The sequence below is a fragment of the Entelurus aequoreus genome, linkage group LG23 (assembly GCF_033978785.1).
Source record: "Entelurus aequoreus isolate RoL-2023_Sb linkage group LG23, RoL_Eaeq_v1.1, whole genome shotgun sequence".
In the NCBI taxonomy this organism is placed as follows: domain Eukaryota; kingdom Metazoa; phylum Chordata; class Actinopteri; order Syngnathiformes; family Syngnathidae; genus Entelurus; species Entelurus aequoreus.
This window is the reverse complement of record NC_084753.1, coordinates 11,104,898-11,128,897: the sequence shown is the minus strand read 5'-3', so window position 1 is coordinate 11,128,897 and position 24,000 is coordinate 11,104,898. Positions and strand designations below refer to the sequence as shown.

Below are 24,000 nucleotides of genomic sequence, written 5' to 3'. Positions count from 1 at the left end.
TGCATATGGAACCAACATGTATGACACCCGGGTTTATACCAGGAAAAAATTGTGAGAAAAGCTAACATGCTATCATTAGCATGCTAACACTAAGTATGCGCATAGTCCCAACATATAGGATTCAGTGGTGTATACCAGCAAAAATTGTGGAAAAAGCTAACATGCTAACATTAGCATGCTAACACTAAGTATGTGCATAGTCCCAACATATAGGATTCAGTGGTGTATACCAGCAAAAATTGTGAAAAAAGTTAACATGCTAATATTAGCATGCTAACAGCAAGCATGCATATAGTACCAACATATATGACTCCGGGGTTTATGCCAGGAAAAATAGTGAAAAAAATTAGCATGCTAACACTAAGTATGCACATAGTCCCAACATGTAGGATTCAGTGGTGTATACCAGTAAAAATTGTGAAAAAAGTTAACATGCTAATATTAGCATGCTAACAGCAAGCATGCATATAGTACCAATATATATGACTCTATGGTGTACACCAGCAAAAATAGTGAAAAAAGTTAACATGCTAACAGTAAGCCTGCATATGGAACCAACATGTATGACACTCGGGTTTATACCAGGAAAAAATTGTGAGAAAAGCTAACATGCTATCATTAGCATGCTAACACTAAGTATGCACATAGTCCCAACATATACACCACTGAATCCTACATAGATAGATAGATAGATCAATAAAGTACTATCTATCTATCTATCTATGTAGGATTCAGTGGTGTATACCAGTAAAAATTGTGAAAAAAGTTAACATGCTAATATTAGAATGCTAACAGCAAGCATGCATATAGTACCAACATATATGACTCTATAGTGTATACCAGCAAAAATATTGAAAAAAGTGAACATGCTAACAGTAAGCCTGCATATGGAACCAACATGTATGACACCCGGGTTTATACCAGGAAAAAATTGTGAGAAAAGCTAACATGCTATCATTAGGATGCTAACACTAAGTATGCGCATAGTCCCAACATATAGGATTCAGTGGTGTATACCAGTAAAAATTGTGAAAAAAATTAACATGCTAATATTAGCATGCTAACAGCAAACATGCATATAGTACCAACATATATGACTCTGGGGTTTATGCCAGGAAAAATAGTGAAAAAAATTAGCATGCTAACACTAAGTATGCACATAGTCCCAACATGTAGGATTCAGTGGTGTATACCAATAAAAATTGTGAAAAAAGTTAACATGCTAATATTAGCATGCTAACAGCAAGCATGCATATTGTACCAACATATATGACTCTATGGTGTATACCAGCAAAAATAGTGAAAAAAGTTAACATGCTAACAGTAAGCCTGCATATGGAACAACATGTTTGACACTCGGGTTTATACCAGCAAAAAATTGTGAGAAAAGCTAACATGCTATCATTAGCATGCTAACACTAAGTATGCGCATAGTCCCAACATATAGGATTCAGTGGTGTATACCAGCAAAAATTGTGAAAAAAGCTAACATGCTAACATTAGCATGCTAACACTAAGTATGTGCATAGTCCCAACATATAGGATTCAGTGGTGTATACCAGCAAAAATTTTGAAAAAAGCTAACATGCTAACACTAAGTATGAGCATAGTCCCAACATATAGGATTCAGTGGTGTATACCAGCAAAAATTGTGAAAAAAGTTAACATGCTAACATTAGCATGCTAACACTAAGTATGCGCATAGTCCCAACATATAGGATTCAGTGGTGTATACCAGCAAAAATTGGGAAAAAAGCTAACATGCTAACATTAGCATGCTAACACTAAGTATGCGCATAGTCCCAACATATAGGATTCAGTGGTGTATACCAGCAAAAATTTTGAAAAAAGCTAAAATGCTAACACTAAGTATGAGCATAGTCCCAACATATAGGATTCAGTGGTGTATACCAGCAAAAATTGTGAAAAAAGTTAACATGCTAACATTAGCATGCTAACACTAAGTATGCGCATAGTCCCAACATATAGGATTCAGTGGTGTATACCAGCAAAAATTGTGAAAAAAGCTAACATGCTAACATTAGCATGCTAACACTAAGTATGTGCATAGTCCCAACATATAGGATTCAGTGGTGTATACCAGCAAAAATTTTGAAAAAAGCTAACATGCTAACACTAAGTATGAGCATAGTCCCAACACGAAGTTGGTAGAGTGGCTGTGCCAGCAATCGGAGTGTTGCTGGTTACTGGGGTTCAATTCCCACCTTCTACCATCCTAGTCACGTCCGTTGTGTCCTTGGGCAAGACACTTCACCCTTGCTCCTGATGGCTGCTGGTTAGCGCCTTGCATGGCAGCTCCCGCCATCAGTGTGTGAATGTTTGTGTGAATGGGTAAATGTGGAAATACTGTCAAAGCGCTTTGAGTACCTTGAAGGTAGAAAAGCGCTATACAAGTATAACCCATTTATCATTTATTTATTTATATAGGATTCAGTGGTGTATACCAGCAAAAATTGTGAAAAAAGTTAACATGCTAACATTAGCATGCTAACACTAAGTATGCGCATAGTCCCAACATATAGGATTCAGTGGTGTATACCAGGAAAAATAGTGAAAAAAGCTAACATGCTAACATTAGCATGCTAACACTAAGTATGCGCATAGTCCCAACATATAGGATTCAGTGGTGTATACCAGCAAACATTTTGAAAAAAGCTAACATGCTAACACTAAGTATGAGCATAGTCCCAACATATAGGATTCAGTAGTGTATACCAGCAAAAATTGTGAAAAAAGTTAACATGCTAAAATTAGCATGCTTACACTAAGTATGCGCATAGTACCAACACCTATGACTCTGTGGTGTGTACCAGTAAAATTAGTGAAAAAAGTTAACATGCTAATATTAGCATGCTAACAGTAAGCATGCATATAGTTCCAACATATATGACTCCTGGGTTGGTACCAGGAAAAAGTTGTGAAAAAAGTTAACATGCTAAAATTAACATGCTATCACTAAGTATGCACATAATTCCAACATATATGACTCTGTGGTGTATACCAGCAAAAATAGTGAAAAAAGTTAACATGCTAACATTAACATGCTAACACTAAGTATGCGCATAGTCCCAATATATAGGCTTCAGTGCTGTATACTAGCAAAAATTGTGAATAAAGTTAACATGCTAACACATACTTGCCAACCCTCCCGTTTTTAGCGGGAGACTCCCGGTATTCAGCGCCTCTCCCGATAACCTCCCGGCAGAAATTTTCTCCCGACAAACTCCCGGTATTCAGCCGGAGCTGGAGGCCACGCCCCCTCCAGCTCAATGCGGACCTGAGTGGGGACAGCCTGTTCTCACGTCCGCTTTCCCACAATATAAACAGCTTGCCTGCCCGATGACATCATAACTGTAGAATGATCGAGGGCGAGTTCTTGGTTTCTTATGTGGGTTTATTGTTAGGCAGTTTCATTAACGTCCTCCCAGCGCGGTAACAACACACAACAACAGCAGTCACGTTTAGTCTACCGTAAAGCAGTTCTTCTGCTGTAAACAGCAATGTTGTGACACTCTTAAACAGGACAATACTGCCATCTACTGGATAGCCTCCAGAACACGGAAATTCAAGTATTTATTTTATTTATATGTATAATAAAATAAATATATATATATATATATATATATATATATATATATATATATATATATATATATATATATATATATATATATATATATATATATATATATATATATATATATATGTATATATATATATATATATATATATATATATATATATATGTATATATATATATATGTATATATATATATATATATATATATATATATATGAAATACTTGAGTTGGTGAATTCTAGCTTAAATATATTCCCCTCTTAACCACGCCCCCAACCACGCCCCTGCCCCCCCCGCCCCCCGACCACGCCCCCCCACCTCCCGGTAACGGAGGTCTCAAGGTTGGCAAGTATGTGCTAACATTAGCATGCTAACAGTAAGCATGTATATAGTACCAACATATATGACTCTGGGTTTTATGCCAGGAAAAATAGTGAAAAAATTAACATGCTAACATTAGCATGCTAATAGTAAGCATGCATATAGTACCAACATATATGACTCTGGGGTTTGTACCAGGAAAAATAGTGAAAAAAGTTAACATGCTAATATTAGCATGCTAACAGTAAGCATGCATATAGTACCAACATATATGACTCTGGGGTTTATACCAGGAAAAATAGTGAAAAAAGTTAACATGCTAATATTAGCATGCTAACAGTAAGCATGCATATAGTACCAACATATATGACTCTGGGGTTTATACCAGGAAAAATAGTGAAAAAAGTTAACATGCTAATATTAGCATGCTAACAGTAAGCATGCATATAGTACCAACATAAAAGCTCTAAGGTTATATTTGCAAAAATAACCCAAAAAAAGCAACCATGCTAGTGTTAGCATGCTAAAAGTAAGCATGTTAGATATGCACTAACATTGGTATGCAGCATTTTGACTTTTAACCGGTTGAGAAATGTGAAAAAATTGCCATGTTTGGGTGGACTAATTTGAAAGTGGAATAGTTTTGAACAGGACAAAAAAATAGGGCAGAACACTAATTGTAATTTTACATGGTTGTGTCATCGCTGAACGCCCCCTGGTGGCCCCCAGCTGGACCTCAGCATGTCTGACCGGCGGTCGTCAAAGAGGCCAGTGACTGACGGATGAAATAATGCCCTCTGGCAAAGTCTGTGCTTTGGACGGGTGTGCGGGGGAGGGGCGAGCACGCGGGCGGGGATGGCGAGGTCTCCAGTGCGCGATCTTGGCTATATTACAAAACATGTCGATAAATGTGAGCTGGATGCATCGGTGTATCATTCATGGCCGGTTAGCCACACCATCCCGTGCAGAGCGTCACTTTTGAATAATTCAGCCGCCGCGGAGCCCGGAAAAAAAAACATAACTTGATCAAAATTTGCACGTTGCTTACTAAAAAAAAAACATACTTTCTAGCTGTCAGTCATGTGGTATGTTTCTCAGCAGGCCTGTGCGGATAAAGTCCGAGTACGGTAAGCCTCGTTTAACTCGCGCCCGGAGGGCAACAAAACAAAAATGTCCCATTACAAAACGGAGGGTGTGGACTTTTATGAGCGTGTCAAATGTTATGTCACGGAATGAGCCACCGCAGGCTGATTTGAAAGCTTCTATTTGGGAACCTAAAGAGGAACGGCACTTTTTTTTTTTTTTTTTTTTTACATTTTGCCTATCATTCACAATCCTCCCCATGCTTTCTTTATGCAATCTAAATCGCCAATAAAAGATAGCAAAAGTCAGCTAACAATTGAGCCAATTGGAGTTGCTCTATCCCGCCTATAAAGCGCTCTAAAAAGCCTCCAAAAACCTCCATCAACCTTTTATATACACACTGTAAGTACAAACCCCGTTTCCATATGAGTTGGGAAATTGTGTTAGATGTAAATATAAACGGAATACAATGATTTGCAAATCCTTTTCAACCCATATTCAGTTGAATGCACTACAAAGACAACATATTTGATGTTCAAACTAGAGATGTCGATATATGCGTTAAAATGTAATATCGGAAATTATCGGTGTCGGTTTTTTTATTATCTGTATCGCTTTTTTGTTGTTGTTTTTTTTGGGTTTTTTTTATTAAATCAACATAAAAAACACAAGATACACTTACAATTAGTGCACCAACCCAAAAAACCTCCCTCCCCCATTTACACTCATCCACACAAAAGGGTTGTTTCTTTCTGTTATTAATATTCTGGTTCCTACATTATATATCAATATATATCAATACAGTCTGCAAGGGATACAGTCCGTAAGCACACATGATTGTGCGTGCTGCTGGTCCACTAATAGTACTAACCTTTAACAGTTAATTTTACTCATTTTCATTCATTACTAGTTTCTATGTAACTGTTTTTATATTGTTGTACTTTCTTTTTTATTCAAGAAAATGTTTTTAATTTATTTATCTTATTTTACTAATTTTTTTAAAAAGTACCTTATCTTCACCATACCTGGTTGTCCAAATTAGGCATAATAATGTGTTAATTCCACGACTGCATATATCGGTTGATATCGGTATCGGTTGATATCGGTATCGGTAATTAAGGAGTTGGACAATATCGGAATATCGGATATCGGCAAAAAGCCATTATCGGACATCCCTAGTTCAAACTCATAAACTTTTTTTTTTTTTGCAAATAATAATTAACTTAGAATTTCATGGCTGCAACACGTGCCAAAGAAGTTGGGAAAGGGCATGTTCACCACTGTGTTACATGGCCTTTCCTTTTAACAACACTCAGTAAACATTTGGGAACTGAGGAGACACATTTTTGAAGCTTCTCAGGTGGAATTCTTTCCCATTCTTGCTTGATGTACAGCTTAAGTTGTTCAACAGTCCGGGGTCTCGGTTTTCGTATTTTAGGCCACACATTTTCAATGGGAGACAGGTCTGGACTACAGGCAGGCCAGTCTAGTACCCGCACCCTTTTACTATGAAGCCACGTTGATGTAACACGTGGCTTGGCATTGTCTTGCTGAAATAAGCAGGGGCGTCCATGGTAACCTTGCTTGGATGGCAACATATGTTGCTCCAAAACCTGTATGTACCTTTCAGCATTAATGGCGCCTTCACAGATGTGTAAGTTACCCATGTCTTGGGCACTAATACACCCCCATACCATCACAGATGCTGGCTTTTCAACTTTGCGCCTATAACAATCCGGATGGTTCTTTTCCTCTTTGGTCCGGAGGACACGACGTCCACAGTTTCCAAAAACAATTTGAAATGTGGACTCGTCAGACCACAGAACACTTTTCCACTTTGAATCAGTCCATCTTAGATGAGCTCAGGCCCAGCGAAGCCGACGGCGTTTCTGGGTGTTGTTGATAAACTGTTGTCGCCTTGCATAGGAGAGTTTTAACTTGCACTTACAGATGTAGAGACCAACTGTAGTTACTGACAGTGGGTTTCGGAAGTGTTCCTGAGCCCATGTGGTGATATCCTTTACACACTGATGTCGCTTGTTGATGCAGTACAGCCTGAGGGATGGAAGGTCACGGGCTTAGCTGCTTACGTGCAGTGATTTCTCCAGATTCTCTGAACCCTTTGATGATATTACGGACCGTAGATGGTGAAATCCCTAAATTCCTTGCAATAGCTGGTTGAGAAAGGTTTTTCTTCAACTGTTCAACAATTTGCTCACGCATTTGTTGACAAAGTGGTGACCCTCGCCCCATCCTTGTTTGTGAATGACTGAGCATTTCATGGAATCTACTTTTATACTCAATCATGGCACCCACCTGTTCCCAATTTGCCTGTTCACCTGTAGGATGTTCCAAATAAGTGTTTGATGAGCATTCCTCAACTTTATCAGTATTTATTGCCACCTTTCCCAACTTCTTTGTCACGTGTTGCTGGCATCAAATTCTAAAGTTAATGATTATTTGCAAAAAAAAAAATGTTTATCAGTTTGAACATCAAATATGTTGTCTTTGTAGCATATTCAACTGAATATGGGTTGAAAATGATTTGCAAATCATTGTATTCCGTTTATATTTACATCTAACACCATTTCCCAACTCATTTTTGAAACATGGTTTGTACATATGGAATGTAGTATCCGTCACATTAATAACAACATGTGATATTTATTTATTTTGCTCATTTTATCGTACGACGGCGTATTAATTTCACAACAACACTACTAATCACGGCAGACTTCATGAGAGACAACAAAAAAAACACTTTGGGACAAAGTGATGATCCGGAACCTTGCATTTTTGAGCCTGAATATAAGGAGGATGATCTACAAGTTGGGCAGCACAGTGGAACAGGGGTTGTAACTCACAATATGAAGGTCCTGGGTTTGATCCTGGGCTTTTTATCTTTCTGTGACTGCCGTGGGTTCCCTCCGGGTACTCCGGCTTCCTCCCACCTCCAAAGACATGCACCTGGGGATAGGTTGATTGGCAACACTAAATTTGCCCTAGTGTGTGAATCTTGTCTGTCTATCTGTGTTGGCCCTGCGATGAGGTGGCGACTTGTCCAGAGTGTACACCGCCTTCCACCCGAGTGCAGCTGGGATGGGCTCCGGCGACCCCGAAAGGGACAAGCGGTAGAAAATGGATGGATGGAGTTTTAGAAGCGGATAAGCAGATCCAGCAAGTGGCAGTGTTGCTAAATGCTGAACAACAATATAATAAAACAATCACTTACTGTACAATGTCTGCTCTCACTGGGATGTTTATATAAATGATAAATAATGATAAATGGGTTATACTTGTATAGCGCTTTTCTACCTTCAAGGTACTCAAAGCGCTTTGACAGTATTTCCACATTCACCCATTCACACACACATTCACACACTGATGGCGGGAGCTGCCATGCATGCTAACCAGCAGCCATCAGGAGCAAGGGTGAAGTGTCTTGCCCAAGGACACAACGGACGTGATTAGGATGGTAGAAGGTGGGGATTGAACCCCAGTAACCAGCAACCCTCCGATTGCTGGCACAGCCACTCTACCAACTTCGCCACGCCGTATCTTCCCGAATTAATCATAATCCGCAAATGAGCGTTCATTTCGTGTCTTTCTCGTCAAAGTTGACCAACTTCTCGGTTTATGTCCACAACCTTTTACTACCCAGGTGAGAGGCATAATTTATAATCTAGAATTAACTTGCACCAACTCGGAGGCAATGCAGCATTTTAGTATGTCAATACAGCAATAATAAGCTAGTTTGCGCTGTGTGAGCCCGGCGCCACTAAAAGTAGTTCCTCTGCTTTAGCGCTCGTAAAAACAATATCGCTAATACTCTGATGATATTTAAGTCACGAGATGTAAATGGAGTGTTTTTGGACGTTTTGTAGAGGGCTTGATTTGGCGGAATATTTAGCCACCTCTTACTAGCCGTATTTTACGCCTTAGAATGCATAAAAGAAGGAAAAACAGGTGTTTGTGTCTTACATAAGGTATGTGAATGATCGGCAAAATCCCCCAAAAATGGAGCCTTTTTTGAAAAACAGACTTTTCTTATAAATTTACCCAAAATGCTTTGCACCATCGTTGTCGATAAGCTCTTTCTTTTCCCAAGATCCTCTTGTTGTGGGGGAGACTGTCTCGTACATGCACATGCATCCTCCACTGTTGCCACTTCTAATACAAAGTAGCCTACAGTTCCAACGTATACTGTACCTGTCGGCAGTCTCGCTATGGAAGCGCTTGAAAACACTACAACAAAGATGGACGCTGTCAAAGTGGAGGCACGTAAATAAGAAAGCGGTTCGAAGATGGTATGTAAAACATTTTGACCTCAGAACCACCATTACATGTTACGTAGACCAGTGGTCCCCAAACACCGGTCCGCGGACCGATTGGTACCGGGCCGCACAACAGATTAAAATATATATATATATATATATATATATATATATATATATATATATATATATATATATATTATTATTTTATTTTATTTTATTTTATTTTTTTTTTTTATGAAATCAACATAAAAAACACAATATATACATTATATGTCAATATAGATCATGGGTCACCAACGCGGTGCCCGCGGGCACCAGGTAGCCCGTAAGGACCCGATGAGTAGCCCGCTGGCCTGTTCTAAAAATAGCTCAAATAGCAGCACTTACCAGTGAGCTGCCTCTATTTTTGAAATTGTATTTATTTACTAGCAAGCTGGTCTCGCTTTGCTCGACATTTTTAATTCTAAGAGAGACAAAACTCAAATACAATTTGAAAATCCAAGAAAATATTTTAAAGACTTGGTCTTCACTTGTTTAAATACATTCATTAATTTTTTTACTTTGCTTCTTATAACTTTCAGAAAGACAATTTTAGAGAAAAAATACTACCTTAAAAATGATTTTAGGATTTTTAAACACATATACCTTTTTACCTTTTAAATTCCTTCCTCTTCTTTCCTGACAATTTAAATCAATGTTCAAGTAAATTTTTTTTTTTTATTGTGAAGAATAATACATTAATTTTAATTTAATTATTCATTTTAGCTTCAGTTTTTTCGACGAAGAATATTTGTGAAATATTTCTTCAAACTTACTATAATTAAAATTCAAAAAAATGATTCTGGCAAATCTAGAAAATCTGTAGAATCCAAATTTAAATCTTATTTCAAAGTCTTTTGAATTTCTTTTAAAATTTTTGTTCTGGAAAATCTTGAAGAAATAATGATTTGTCTTTGTTAGAAATGTAACTTGGTCCAATTTGTTATATATTCTAACTAAGTGTAGATTGGATTTTAACCTATTTAAAACATGTCATCAAAATTCTAAAATTAATCTTAATCAGGAAAAATTATTCCATAAATTATTTTTTTAAATTTTTCAAAAAGATTCAAACTAGGTAGTTTTTCTCTTCTTTTTTTCGGTTGAATTTTGAATTTTAAAGAGTCGAAATTGAAGATAAACTATGTTTCAAAATTTAATTGTCATTTTTTCGTATTTTCTCTTCTTTTAAACCGTTCAATTAAGTGTAAATATCATTCATTATTAATAATAAAATAAAGTTAAAGGTAAATTGAGCAAATTGGCTATTTCTGGCAATTTATTTAAGTGTGTATCAAACTGGTGGCCCTTCGCATTAATCAGTACCCAAGAAGTAGCTCTTGGTTTCAAAAAGGTTGGTGACCCCTGATATAGATCAATACAGTCTGCAGGGATACAGTCCGTAAGCACACATGATTGTATTTATTTATGTTAAAAAAAATATATGTAAAAATTAAAAAAAAAAATGTTTTAAATACACCCCCCCGCCACCCCCAAGCGTTCACCGGTCCGCAGCTACAAAAAGGTTGGGGACCACTGACGTAGACCACAAGGACATGTTTTAAATGTCGCTAAAAATCCTAGTATGACCCCTTTAAGTAAGATGCTGCTGGATCCAACTGCAAGGACAGAGGATTGTTAGATATGTCATGTGATGCCTCAGCGGGACACACAATAATTAATTAATGGGAGCGAGGCCGGAGCGTATTTTCATAGGCCAGTCTCAGGTTTCATCCGCCGCTCTGTGACACGGCCGTGTTTACTCTGAGTTCCGCCCAGCAGAACCCTCTCAGGAAGTGAGTTTCAAAACAATGGTACGGCGCGTTGCCGGGGTGACGCGTGCACGTGTGCAGAGATGTACAAACACAAAACAGGTGCACAGTGCATTAGCATCGCTATCGCTTACTGGAATTCAATAGCTTGCAGGGAGATTAAGTATTCAGAGCAGGTGGTTAAAGAGTCTATTGTGTTTCCATTGGACACAGGAGGGTTGTCACCATACAGGCATTTTAGTGGTCCATTTCCACGATTTGATACCACAATATATATATATATATATATATATATATATATATATATATATATATATATATATATATATATATATATATATATATATATATATATATATATATATATATATATATATATATATATAGTTGTGCTCATAAATTTACATAACCTGGGAGAATTTATGATTTCTTGGCCATTCTTCAGAGAATATGAATGATAACACAAAAACCTTTCTTCCACTCATGCTTAATGGTTGTGTGAAGCTATTTATTGGCAAACGACTGTGTTTACTCTTTTTAAATCAAAATGACAAAAGAAAGTACCCAAATGACCCTGATCAAAAGTTTACATACCCCAGTGACTTTGATCTGATAACATGCACAAAAGTTGACACAAACAGGTTTGAATGGCTAATCAAGGTTCCAATCCTCACCTGTGACATGTTTGTTTGTAATGAATGTGTGTGTGTGTATAAAAGGTCAGTGAGTTTCTGGGCTTCTGACAGACCATTGCATCTTTCATTCTGTGCTGCACAGATGTTTCTGGATTCTGAGTCATGGGGAAGGCAAAATAATTGTCAAAGGATCTGCGAGAAAAGGTAATTGAACTGCATAAAACAGGAAAGGGGTATAAAAAGATATCCAAGGAATTGAGAATGCCAATCAGCAGTGTTCAAACGCTGATTAAGAAGTGGAGAATGAAGGATTCAGGTAGACCAGCGAAGATTTCAGCCACAACAGCCAGGAAAATTGTTCGAGATGCAAAGAAAAATCCACAAATAACTTCAGCTGAAATACAGGACTCTCTGAAAAATTGTGGTGTGGCTGTTTCAAGATGCACAAAAAGGAGGCACTAGAAGAAAAATGGGCTGCATGGTCGAGTGGCCAGAAGAAAGCAATCACTCCAAATTACTTTGTTTCAGAAGTTTTGAGGCTTGTCTCTGTGCTGTTTGGCATAATGTAAGCGGGATACTTTGTGACATTTGCGCAGAAATGGCTTTCTTATATGTATATATACGTGTATGTATATATATGTGTGTATATATATATATATATATATATATATATATATATATATATATATATATATATATATATATATATATATATATATATATATATATATATATATACACATATATATATACACATATATATATATACACATATATATATAGACGGCGTGGCGAAGTTGGTAGAGTGGCCGTGCCAGCAATCGGAGTGTTGCTGGTTACTGGGGTTCAATTCCCACCTTCTACCTTCCTAGTCACGTCCGTTGTGTCCTTGGGCAAGACACTTCACCCTTGCTCCTGATGGCTGCTGGTTAGCGCCTTGCATGGCAGCTCCCGCCATCAGTGTGTGAATGTGTGTGTGAATGGATGAATGTGGAAATACTTTTAAAGCGCTTTGAGTACCTTGAAGGTAGAAAAGCGCTATACAAGTATAACCCATTTATTTATTTATCATTATATATATATATATATAATATGTTTATTGTGTATGTATGCATGCATACATACTGGCCACTACAGTACAATACAGTAGTAGTTTATGTATTATATATTAAATTAATTAATTAATTAATATTATATATTATATATATTGATTGTAACGTGCATCTTAGTTGTAGTTTTTAAAAACAAATTTGGAGGTGTTAGAATCGCTATGGAAAATCGCTAATGCTAACGTCAATAGCAAAGCTAATGTATAGTAGCATCAAGCTAGTAGAGTCTTGCTTTGCTGACGTTGTAGAGCTTTTTGAGTCGATTTCTTTATTGGCGTTGACAATTGCTACATCACCTTGAGGTAGTTTGGCTAAGTCCGGGCGCCAAGTGGCAACCGGGCGTGACGTCATACACAACACAGGTACCGTTACATGGTGCTGTTAGATTTTCGGTAGATCAATGCCCAGCTGGCACAAAACATAGATATGTCGTTGATTATACATATATGTCCTTTAAAACGGACTTTGAAACATCATATCAAAATAGTTGTATTTGTAAATTGAAACAACGTTGGTGTCTAATGTTGGATCCACGTTGTTGGTTGGAAAAATGACCAATATTCAACGGTCAAATCAAGGTCACAACCTGACATTGAATAAACGTCGTCAAAAAGCATGTTGTTTAACGTTGTATTTGTGTTGTAGAATATTGGTTGGGAAATGACCAAAATTCAATGGTCAAATCAACGTCAGAACCCAAAATTGAATAAACATTGTCAACAAGTTTGTTGTTTCAATGTTGTATTTGTGTTGTAGAATATTGGTTGGAAATTTACCAAATTTCAATAGTGAAATCAACGTCACAACCCAACATTGATTAAACGTCAGCAAAAAGCATGTTGTTTCAACGTTGTATTTGTGTTGTAGAATATTGGTTGGGAAATTACCACGTTTCAACGGTCAAATCAACCTCACAACCTGACATTGAATAAATGTTGTCAAAAACCATGTTGTTTCAATGTTGTATTTGTGTTGTAGAATATTGGTTGGGAAATGAGCAAAATTCAATGGTCAAATCAACGTCAGAACCCAACATTGAATAAACATTGTCAACAAGCATGTTGTTTCAATGTTGTATTTGTGTTGTAGAATATTGCTTGACAAATGGCCAAAATTCAATGGTCAAATCAACGTCAGAACCCAACATTGATTAAATGTCGTCAAAACGGGGACGGCGTGGCGAAGTTGGTAGAGTGGCTGTGGCGAGACACTTCACCCTTGCTCCTGATGGCTGCTGGTTAGCGCCTTGCATGGCAGCTCCCGCCATCAATGTGTGTGTGAATGGGTGAATGTGGAAATACTGTCAAAGCACTTTGAGTACCTTGAAGGTAGAAAAGCGCTATACAAGTACAACCCATTTATCATTTATTTATTATAAAAAGCATGTTGTTTCAACGTTGTATTTGTGTTGTAGAATATTGGTTGGAAAAATGACCAATAATCAATGGTCAAATCAACGTCCGAACCCAACATTGATTAAATGTCGTCAAAAAGCATGTTGTTTCAATGTTGTATTTGTGTTGTAGAATATTGGTTGGGAAATGACCAAAATTCAATGTTTAAATCAACGTCAGAACCCAACATTGATTAAAGGCCTACTGAAATGAATTTTTTTTATTTAAACGGGGATAGCAGATCTATTCTATGTGTCATACTTGATCATTTCGCGATATTGCCATATTTTTGCTGAAAGGATTTAGTATAGAACAACGACGATAAAGATTGCAACTTTTGGTATCTGATAAAAAAAAGGCTTGCACCTACCGGAAGTAGCGTGACGTAGTCAGTTGAACATATACGCAAAGTTCCCTATTGTTTACAATGATGGCCGCATGAAGTGAGAGAGATTCGGACCGAGAAAGCGACAATTTCCCCATTAATTTGAGCGAGGATGAAAGATTTGTGGATGAGTAAAGTGCAAGTGAAGGACTAGTGGGGAGTTGAAGCTATTCAGATAGGTAAGATGCTGTGAGAGCCGGGGGTGACCTGATATTCAGCTGGGAATGACTACAACAGTAAATAAACACAAGACATATATATACTCTATTAGCCACAACACAACCAGGCTTATATTTAATATGCCACAAATTAATCCTGCATAAAAACACCTGCGTCTTTGTTACGCTAGCTCCTAGCTCCTCTGCTAGCTCCTAGCTCCATAGAACACGCCAATACAATTCAAACACCTGATCAACACACACAATCACTCAGCCCAAAAGACCGTTCACCTAACCCAAGGTTCATAAAGCTTATATATTTTTAAAAAGTTACGTACGTGACGCGCAGGTACGGTACGTGTTATGCTAGCTCCTAGCTCTTATGCTAGTTCCTAGCTCCATAGAACACGCCAATACAATTCAAACACCTGATCAACACACACAATCACTCAGCCCAAAAGACCGTTCACCTAACCCAAGGTTCATAAAGCTTATATATTTTAAAAAAGTTACGTACATACGCAAAAAAAAGTTGCGCACATACGGTCAAGCGATCAAATGTTTAGAAGCCAAAGCTGCATACTCACAGTAGCACGTCTGCGTCTTTGTCATCCAAATCAAAGTAATCCTGGTAAGAGTCTGTGTTGTCCCAGTTCTCTACAGGCGTCTGTGTATCGAAGTCAAAAGTCCTCCTGGTTAGAGTCTCTGTTATCCGAGTTCTTCCATCTTGACTGCATCTTTCGGGAATGTAAACAAAGAAGCGCCGGCTGTGTACTGTTGTGGCTGACTACGTTCGAAAAATACGTCCATTTCGCACCGACAACTTTCTTCTTTGCTTGCTCAGCTTCCTTCTTCATAATGCAATGAACATGATTGAAACAGATTCACGAACACAGATGTCCAGAATACTGTGGAATTATGAAATGAAAACAGAGCTTTTTCGTATTGGCTTCAATGTGGAAGGCATACCCGTGTTCGCCGGTCTACGTCACGCGCATACGTCATCCTCAGAGGCGTTTCGAACCGGAAGTTTAGCGGCAAATTTAAAATGTCACTTTATAAGTTAACCCGGCCGTATTGGCATGTGTTATAATGTTAAGATTTCATCATTGATATATAAACTATCAGACTGCGTGGTCGGTAGTAGTGGCTTTCAGTAGGCCTTTAAATGTCGTCAAAAAGCATGTTGTTTCAATGTTGTATTTGTGTTGTAGAATATTGGTTGGGAAATGAGCTAAATTCAATGGTCAAATCAACGTCACAACCAGACATTGATTAAACGTAGTCAAAAAGCATGTTGTTTCAACGTTGTATTTGTGTTGTAGAATATTGGTTGGGAAATTACCAAAATTCAACGGTCAAATCAACGTCAGAACCCAACATTGAATAAACGTTGTCAAAAAGCATGTTGTTTCAAAGTTAGGTTTGAATTTCTCCACATCAGGACTTAATTCAACAAGTTCTCAATGTTGTTTTAATGTCTTATGCCTGCTGGGTGCCCGGACGGACCGGCGAGATTCGATGGGTTCCCATCCCTACTTGCTAAATATACACTTATGCCACACTTCCATTAACATTTGTCGACTTAATATCAAAGTATCGATACTTTACTCAGAGTTTCTCTGCCAAACCAATTGGGTGCTGAGAAAGAAAGATTGTATGCATTTCAGTTTTTGGTTGAATCGACGTTGATATTGGGTCACCTTGCAATGCCATCGACAGTGAATACACGTTCATGACAGAAAATTCCCCAAAAATGTCAACAGGGATGCTATTTGAATGTAAAGTGGCAGCATCCGCAAATCTTATGATTGTAATCCCTCAAAGAGATGCAAATGAGAGTGGCAGCGAATAATTAGTCGTGTTTATCAGGATTCCAGCAGGCCTTTAGTGATAGTATGCAAATGTTTGGGCTAAATGGATTGTCATTCAATTGACGAGATGCTTTTTACCCTCATGGGAGTTTTAAGTATTGTTCCAAAGTCATTTCACTATAGTACACGATAGTGGACTTTTTCTTTTAACAAAAGTTTCCCAAACATTTTCCAAAGTTAGCGTTAGGTACAATATCCTGTTTTTGCTAGATTTTTCTCACAGTATGTACAAGCAAAACCAGCAGGCACATTAAAAGTACAGTAATTATGACAAAATGGACATCCAGTTTAGGGATGTACAAACCCCAAAACCAGTGAAGTTGGCATGTTGTGTAAATGGTAAATAAAAACAGAATACAATGATTTGCAAATCCTTTTCAACTTATATTCAATTGGATAGACTGCAAAAACAAGATATTTAATGTTCGAACTGAGAAACGTAATTTTTTTTTTGCAAATATATAATCAATTAACTTATAATTTAATGGCAGCAACACATTGCGAAAAATTTGGCACAGGGGCATTTTACCACTGTGTTACATGGCCTTTCCTTTTAACAACACTCAGTAAACGTTTGGGAACTGAGGAGACACATTTTTGAAGCTTTTCAGGTGGAATTCTTTCCCATTCTTGCTTGATGTACAGCTTAAGTTGTTCAACAGTCCGGGGTCTCGGTTTTCGTATTTTAGGCCACACATTTTCAATGGGAGACAGGTCTGGACTACAGGCAGGCCAGTCTAGTACCCGCACTCTTTTACTATAAAGCCACGTTGATGTAACACGTGGCTTAGCATTGTCTTGCTGAAATAAGCAGGGGCGTCCATGATAACGTTGCTTGGATGGCAACATATGTTGCTCCAAAACCTGTATGTACCTTTCAGCATTAATGGTGCCTTCACAGATGTGTAAGTTACCCATGCCTTGGGCACTAATACACCCCCATACCATCACGGATGGTTCTTTTCCTCTTTGTTCCATAGGACACAACGTCCACAGTTTCCAAAACCAATTTAAAATGTGGACTCGTCAGACCACAGAACACTTTTCCACTTTGCATCAGTCAATCTTATATGAGCTCAGGCCCAGCAAAGCCGGCGGCGTTTCTGGGTGTTGTTGGCTTTGCATAGGAGAGTTTTAACTTGCACTTACAGATGTAGCGACAAACTGTAGTTACTGACAGTGGTTTTCTGAGGTGTTCCTGTGCCCATGTCGGTTGTTGATGCAGTACCGCCTGAGGGATCGAAGGTCACGGGCATTCAATGTTGGTTTTCGGCCTTGCTGCTTACGTGCAGTGATTTCTCCAGATTCTCTGAACCTTTTGATGATATTACGGACCGTAGATGGTGAAATCACTGAATTCCTTGCAATAGCTGGTTGAGAAATGTTGTTCTTAAACTGTTTGACGATTAGCTCACACATTTGTTGACAAAGTGGTGACCCTCGCCCCATCCTTGTTTGTGAATGACTGAGCATTTCGTGGAAGCTGCTTTTATACCCAATCATGGCACCCACCTGTTCCCAATTAGCCTGCTCACCTGTGGGATGTTCCAAATAAGTGTTTGATGAGCATTCCTCAACTTTCTCAGTCTTTTTTGCCAACATTTTGCAGACATCAAATTCCAAAAGAGCTAATATTTGCAAAAAATAACAACATTTTCCAGTTTGAACGTTAAGTATCTTGTTTTTGCCGTCTATTCAGTTGAATATAGGTTGAAAAGGATTTGCAAATCATTGTATTCTGTTTTTATTTACAATTTACACAACGTGCCAACTTCACTGGTTTCGGGGTTTGTAACTAGGGCGATATCACAAGTGTATGATGTGTAGCCGTAATTAGGAAACATTTATTCTGTAAGTAATGTACTTATGACACACCTGCTGTTTGATTGTAACGTGCATCTTAGTTGTCATTTTCATTATATTTTAATAGTTTTTGATACTCTAATCAGGGTAAAACAATGTTAAAAGAAGGTCAGTAGAAGGCAAGAGAAGGTAAGAAAAAAGGTAAATAGAAGGAACAAGTTCAAATAAGCTACATTAAAGGTAAAATAAGGTATACATTTAAATAGAATGTAAATACAAGGTAAAAAAAGGTAAAACAAGTTAAATAAAAGCTAATATATGGTCAAATAAGGTATAGGGTAAATCGAAGGTTACACCCTAGAACAGGGGTCGGCAACCCGCGGCTCCTTGACCACTCTGATGCGGCTCAGCTACATACATGCCGACCCCCCCGATTTTCCCAGGAGATTTATGGATCTCAGTGTCCCTCATAGATTACTCCCAGGGAAAAAATAATCCTATTTACACTCTAATTACTAAATAAAGGGCGTGCCCTAATTGCACTGCAGTAATTGTCCTCTATAGCATTTACATACAGCGTGCCAGTCCAGCCACATGTTGCATGTTGTTATTACTTGCACACACAGGAGACAGCAAAGCATACTTACTCATCAGCCACACAGCTTACACTGACGGTAGCCGTATCAAACAACTTTAACATTGTTACGTTACAAATATGCGCCACACTGTGAACCTACACCAAAAAAGAATGAAAAACACATTTCTGGAGAACATCCCACCGTAACACAACATAAACACAACACAACCATTACCCAGAATCCCATGCAGCCCTAACTCTTCCGGTCTACATTATACACCCCCGCTACCACCAAATCCCCCCCACACATCAACCCCCCCCCCCCCCCGCCCTCTCCGTGCGTTGGTTGAGCGGAAGAGTTAGGGCTGCATGGGATTCTGGGTATTGGTACCGTCAGTGTAAGATGTGTGGCTGCTGAGTTAGTACGCCTTGCTGTCACTTACGTGAGTAAGCTGAAATTGCATTCTATGTGTGGTCGAGCAGGTACACCGTTAGGGCAGACTGTAGAGGGCGCCAAATGCAGTGTCATCACGCTCTGATATTCGGGAGTCTCCTGGGAAAAATGAGAGGGTTGGCAAGTATGACGCTATCAAGCGCCATTCATTCAAAACTCGCGGGCTGCACTAACATAAAATTTCCACATTAAAGTGCGTGCCGGTGCGTGTGTCGGAGACCCCTGGTTAACATAGCACAAAGCGTTTAAGCTTTGTATGCGGTGTTTTTCATTTTAAATTTAAAAACATTTTTTGTGGCTCCCATTACTTTCTTTAATTTGTGAAACTTGCCAAAATGGCTCTTTGAGTGGTAAAGGTTGCCGACCCCTGCCCTAGAAAGTGTTAATACTGTAAGTATTCAAATTATTACGCACCAGCTATTTGATTGTAAGGTGCACCTAAGTTGTATTTTTCATTAACACATTTGGAGGTGCTGAAATCACCATGTAAAATAGCTGATGCTAAATCAGTCGCATGTCAATAGCAAAGTTCATGAGATCTCATGAACCAGGTTAGAACATATTCTCGTAACAGGTGCAAAAACAGGCATCCAGTTAAAGTTATGTTAAAGGCCTACTGAAATGATTTTTTAAAATTTAAACGGGAATAGCAGATCCATTCTATGTGTCATACTTGATCATTTCGCGATATTGCCATATTTTTGCTGAAAGGATTTAGTAGAGAAAATCGACGATAAAGTTCGCAACTTTTGCTCGCTGATAAAAAAAAAAGCCTTGCCTGTACCGGAAGTAGCGTGACGTCACAGGAGCTAGTATTCCTCACAATTCCCCGTTGTTTACAATGGAGCGAGAGAGATTCGGACCGAGAAAGTGACGATTACCCCATTAATTTGAGCGAGGATGAAAGATTCGTAGATGAGGAACGTTACAGTGAGGGACTTGAGAGGCATTAATGGACGTATCTTTTTTCGATCTGACCGTAACTTAGGTACAAGCTGGCTCATTGGATTCCACACTCTCTCCTTTTTCTATTGTGGATCACGGATTTGTATTTTAAACCACCTCGGATACTATATCCTCTTGAAAATGAGAGTCGAGCACGCGAAATGGACATTTAAAGTGACTTTTATCTCCAAGACAATACATCGGTGACACACTTAGCTACTGAGCTAACGTGATAGCGTCGTTCTCAAATGAAGATAGAAACAAAATAAATAAACCCCTGACTGGAAGGATAGACAGAAGACCAAAAATACTATTAAACCATGTACACGTAACTACACGGTTAAACATTCTCAGCCTGGTAAGGCTTAAAAATGCTGTTGCTAACGACGCTAAGGCTAATTTAGCAACTTAGCAACCGGACCTCACAGAACTATGATACAACATTAGCGCTCCACCTACGCCAGCCAGCCCTCATCTTCCCATCAACAGCCGTGCTCACCTGCATTCCAGCGATCGACGGCGCGACGAAGGACTTCATCCGTGGGTTTGGCGGCAAGCATCGGCTAGGCGTCTGCTTTAAGGTTAAGTGGTCCTTGTTGTGTTGCTGTAAGTATTGTAATGCCCCGCAGTGGAGAAGGAGTCACACAGACGAGGATGCGCTGCTCAATCGCTTTATTAACAAGCGGTAACTGGTTGTAGTTCAAAAAGTAACGCACACACATACACGAGCTGCTGTTAGCCAAAACTCACGCTCACACACACTCAAGTTCTCCGCCAACTCACTCGCGCATGCGCGTTCCCCAAACCCTTAAAGACACAGTACACTAATGCAAATATCACAGATATTACAGTATTGTACTTAGCCGCTAAGACACCGATCGATCCCACCTACAACGTTCTTCTTTGCAGCCTCCATTGTTCATTAAACAAATTGCAAAAGATTCACCAACACAGATGTCCAGAATACTGTGGAATTTTGTCAAAGAAAACAAGAGGCTTTTCTATCGGGTCCGATGGGGTCCAACCACTTCCGTTGCTTTTGTGACGTTGCGCGCATAAATCATATCCAAAGGAGTTTTTCAACCGGAAGTGTGGCGGGAATTTTAAAATTGCACTTTGTAAGTTAACCCGGCCGTATTGGCATGTGTTGCAATGTTAAGATTTCATCATTGATATATAAACTATCAGACTGCGTGGTTGGTAGTAGTGGCTTTCAGTAGGCCTATAAAGTACCAATGATTGTCACACACACACTAGGTGTGGTGAAATGTGTCCCCTTGTTCACCCCCTGGGAGGTGAGGGTAGTAATTTAACCCCCAATTCCAACCCTTGATGCAGAGTGCCAAGCAGGGAGGTAATGGGTCCCATTTTTATAGTCTTTGGTATGACTCGGCCGGGGTTTGAACTCACGACCTACCGATCTCAGGGCGGACACTCTAACCACAAGGCCACTGAGCAGGTCAATTATTGGGTAGCAACAACTTGTATCCTTTGACTGTGTAGTCCTCGAACTAATGTGTCCTGTCTCCATTGTCCTTGTCTTGCAGTTCTCTTGCCTGACTCTGGAGATCGAACCATGGGGCGCGGACCGACCGTGTTGGTTATGTGCTTCAATCCAGGAAGTCGGCTCAAGGAGAACTGGCTTCTGAATCACTGAGGAAAAACTTCAAGGAGCCCTCTCACCTGTCCACTTGACACGGGGATCTGATATTGCTATCTTCGGCCGGGAGCTTAGATATCAACCATTGTCGACATTTGAGCTGCTCGGGAGGAAAAACAGGGATATTTCCAAGACCATGATATGCGGACGATAATATCCAGCAGATACAATTTACAAAACTAATCAAATGGTTTTGACACCCTAAGGACTTCTATCCTATTGCCTGCTGGTGCTTTCTGTGATCTTCCACAATGAATCCAAGCAGCTTCTTTGGGCAAGCGGTCCTGCTGCTAAGTACTGTCCTGGGCCAGAGTGCGGGATTAGAGTTTACCGGCTCCGAGGGTCAGTGGGCTCGGTACCTGCGCTGGGACGCCAGCACCAGAAGCGACCTGACCTTTCAGTTCAAGACATCCCAGTCCGAAGGCCTCGTCATGTACTTCGACGACGGCGGATACTGCGACTTCCTGCTCCTCACCTTGACCAGGGGGAGGATGCAGCTTCTCTTCAGCATCGACTGCGCCGAGACCACCATCATGTCCGACAAGATGGTCAACGACAGCCGTTGGCATTTCGCGGCCATCAACAGGCATAACTTGCGGACCGGCTTGGCGGTGGATGGCCTGACCAAGACGGCGGAGGTGCGTCCTCAGAGGCAGTTCATGAAGATCGTCAGTGACCTTTTCCTGGGGGGGCTGCCGGGGGACATACGTACATCCGCCATCACGCTGCCCTCCGTCCGCGAGCTTCCGCCGTTCCAGGGGATCATCACGGACCTCAGCTACGGGAGTAAGCTGCCCACGCTCATCAACAGTCAGAAAGTGCGCTTGGAAATGTTGGGCCTTTGCACCGAGAACCCGTGTGAGAACGGCGGGATCTGCTCGCTGGCAGATGGAGAAACCTATTGTGACTGCTCCAGAACTGGATTTGTAGGGCGACACTGCACTGAAGGTAAGCGGGCCGGACCCCACAACGATCTTTCCATACTAATGATGACCCGCTTAACTCCAACGGGACTTAACAGGAGAAGTCTTTGAACGTCCTTGCTCCCGACTTGTGCAAGGTCTTTCTTTTGATCCAAAAATAACTTTTCATGGTCAAACTGTTCTTAGCTGTCGTCCGAGTAGGACTGCAACGATTAATCGATTAAACCGAATAATTTGATTAGACAAAGAGCTTTGCCTAGTTCAGTCCTCTAAATGTCACTCTCATCCGGGTCACGGCACCACCCTAACTTGCCTGGTTCATTCCCTGCTTTCATTCCGGCATGGGAGTCGAGTGTGCTAGCTACTGAGCTAAAAGTCATAGCTCTTAACATGTCAGGGAGTGAGGCCTCCGTTAAACTCACCTCTCTAAACCTCACTCTCATCCGGGTTCACGGCACCGCTGCAACTCGCCTGGTTCGGTCCCTGCTTTTCTGTTCCGCCCTGGACTCGAACTCGTTTGGCATGAGAGACGAGCGGTAAAAAAGCCTGAGTTCTTAAAGTTGTCAGGGAGTGAGGTTTACCCAACATACACACGGCCCAGCCTCCGTTCCCTAAAATACGCATGAAGGCTATGAAGTGTGTTTTATCTGAATACAAATGATCTGATAGATTAGTCGATTACTAAAATAATCGATCGCTGCAGCCCTACATACAAGTGTTGAAAATGTTCAAAACAATTGATGAGAGTACGAGAGCATAACTATATATAGACATAGCGCCAGATCTAAGTAATTCTCACGTCACGATAATTTCGGCGCCATATCCCCCTGCCCCATAAGTACTTTTCATTGGACAGTGGCAAATTAACATTTTGTACACGGAACAAAACACAATGAAATGTTATTTCCCTAATTGTTTTTGATGTTGCAGCAACTCATCATGCAAACCGCAAAACAAAAGATTTAGATTTAGAAAAGGTCAAAGACAAGC

At 39.7% G+C, this 24,000-nt stretch overlaps 1 protein-coding gene across 2 annotated transcripts in view; it reads left to right on the top strand.

Annotated features, from left to right (window-relative positions):
• LOC133640407 (neurexin-3b) overlaps positions 1–24,000 on the top strand; it is an 869,211-nt gene that overhangs the window by 9,448 nt on the left and 835,763 nt on the right. For both annotated transcript variants that reach the window (XM_062033799.1, XM_062033798.1), the window contains exon 2: positions 21,975–23,035. In XM_062033799.1, coding sequence (XP_061889783.1) covers positions 22,339–23,035 — 697 coding nt within the window. In that variant the 5' untranslated portion in view covers positions 21,975–22,338. The remainder of the gene's footprint in view (positions 1–21,974; positions 23,036–24,000) is intronic.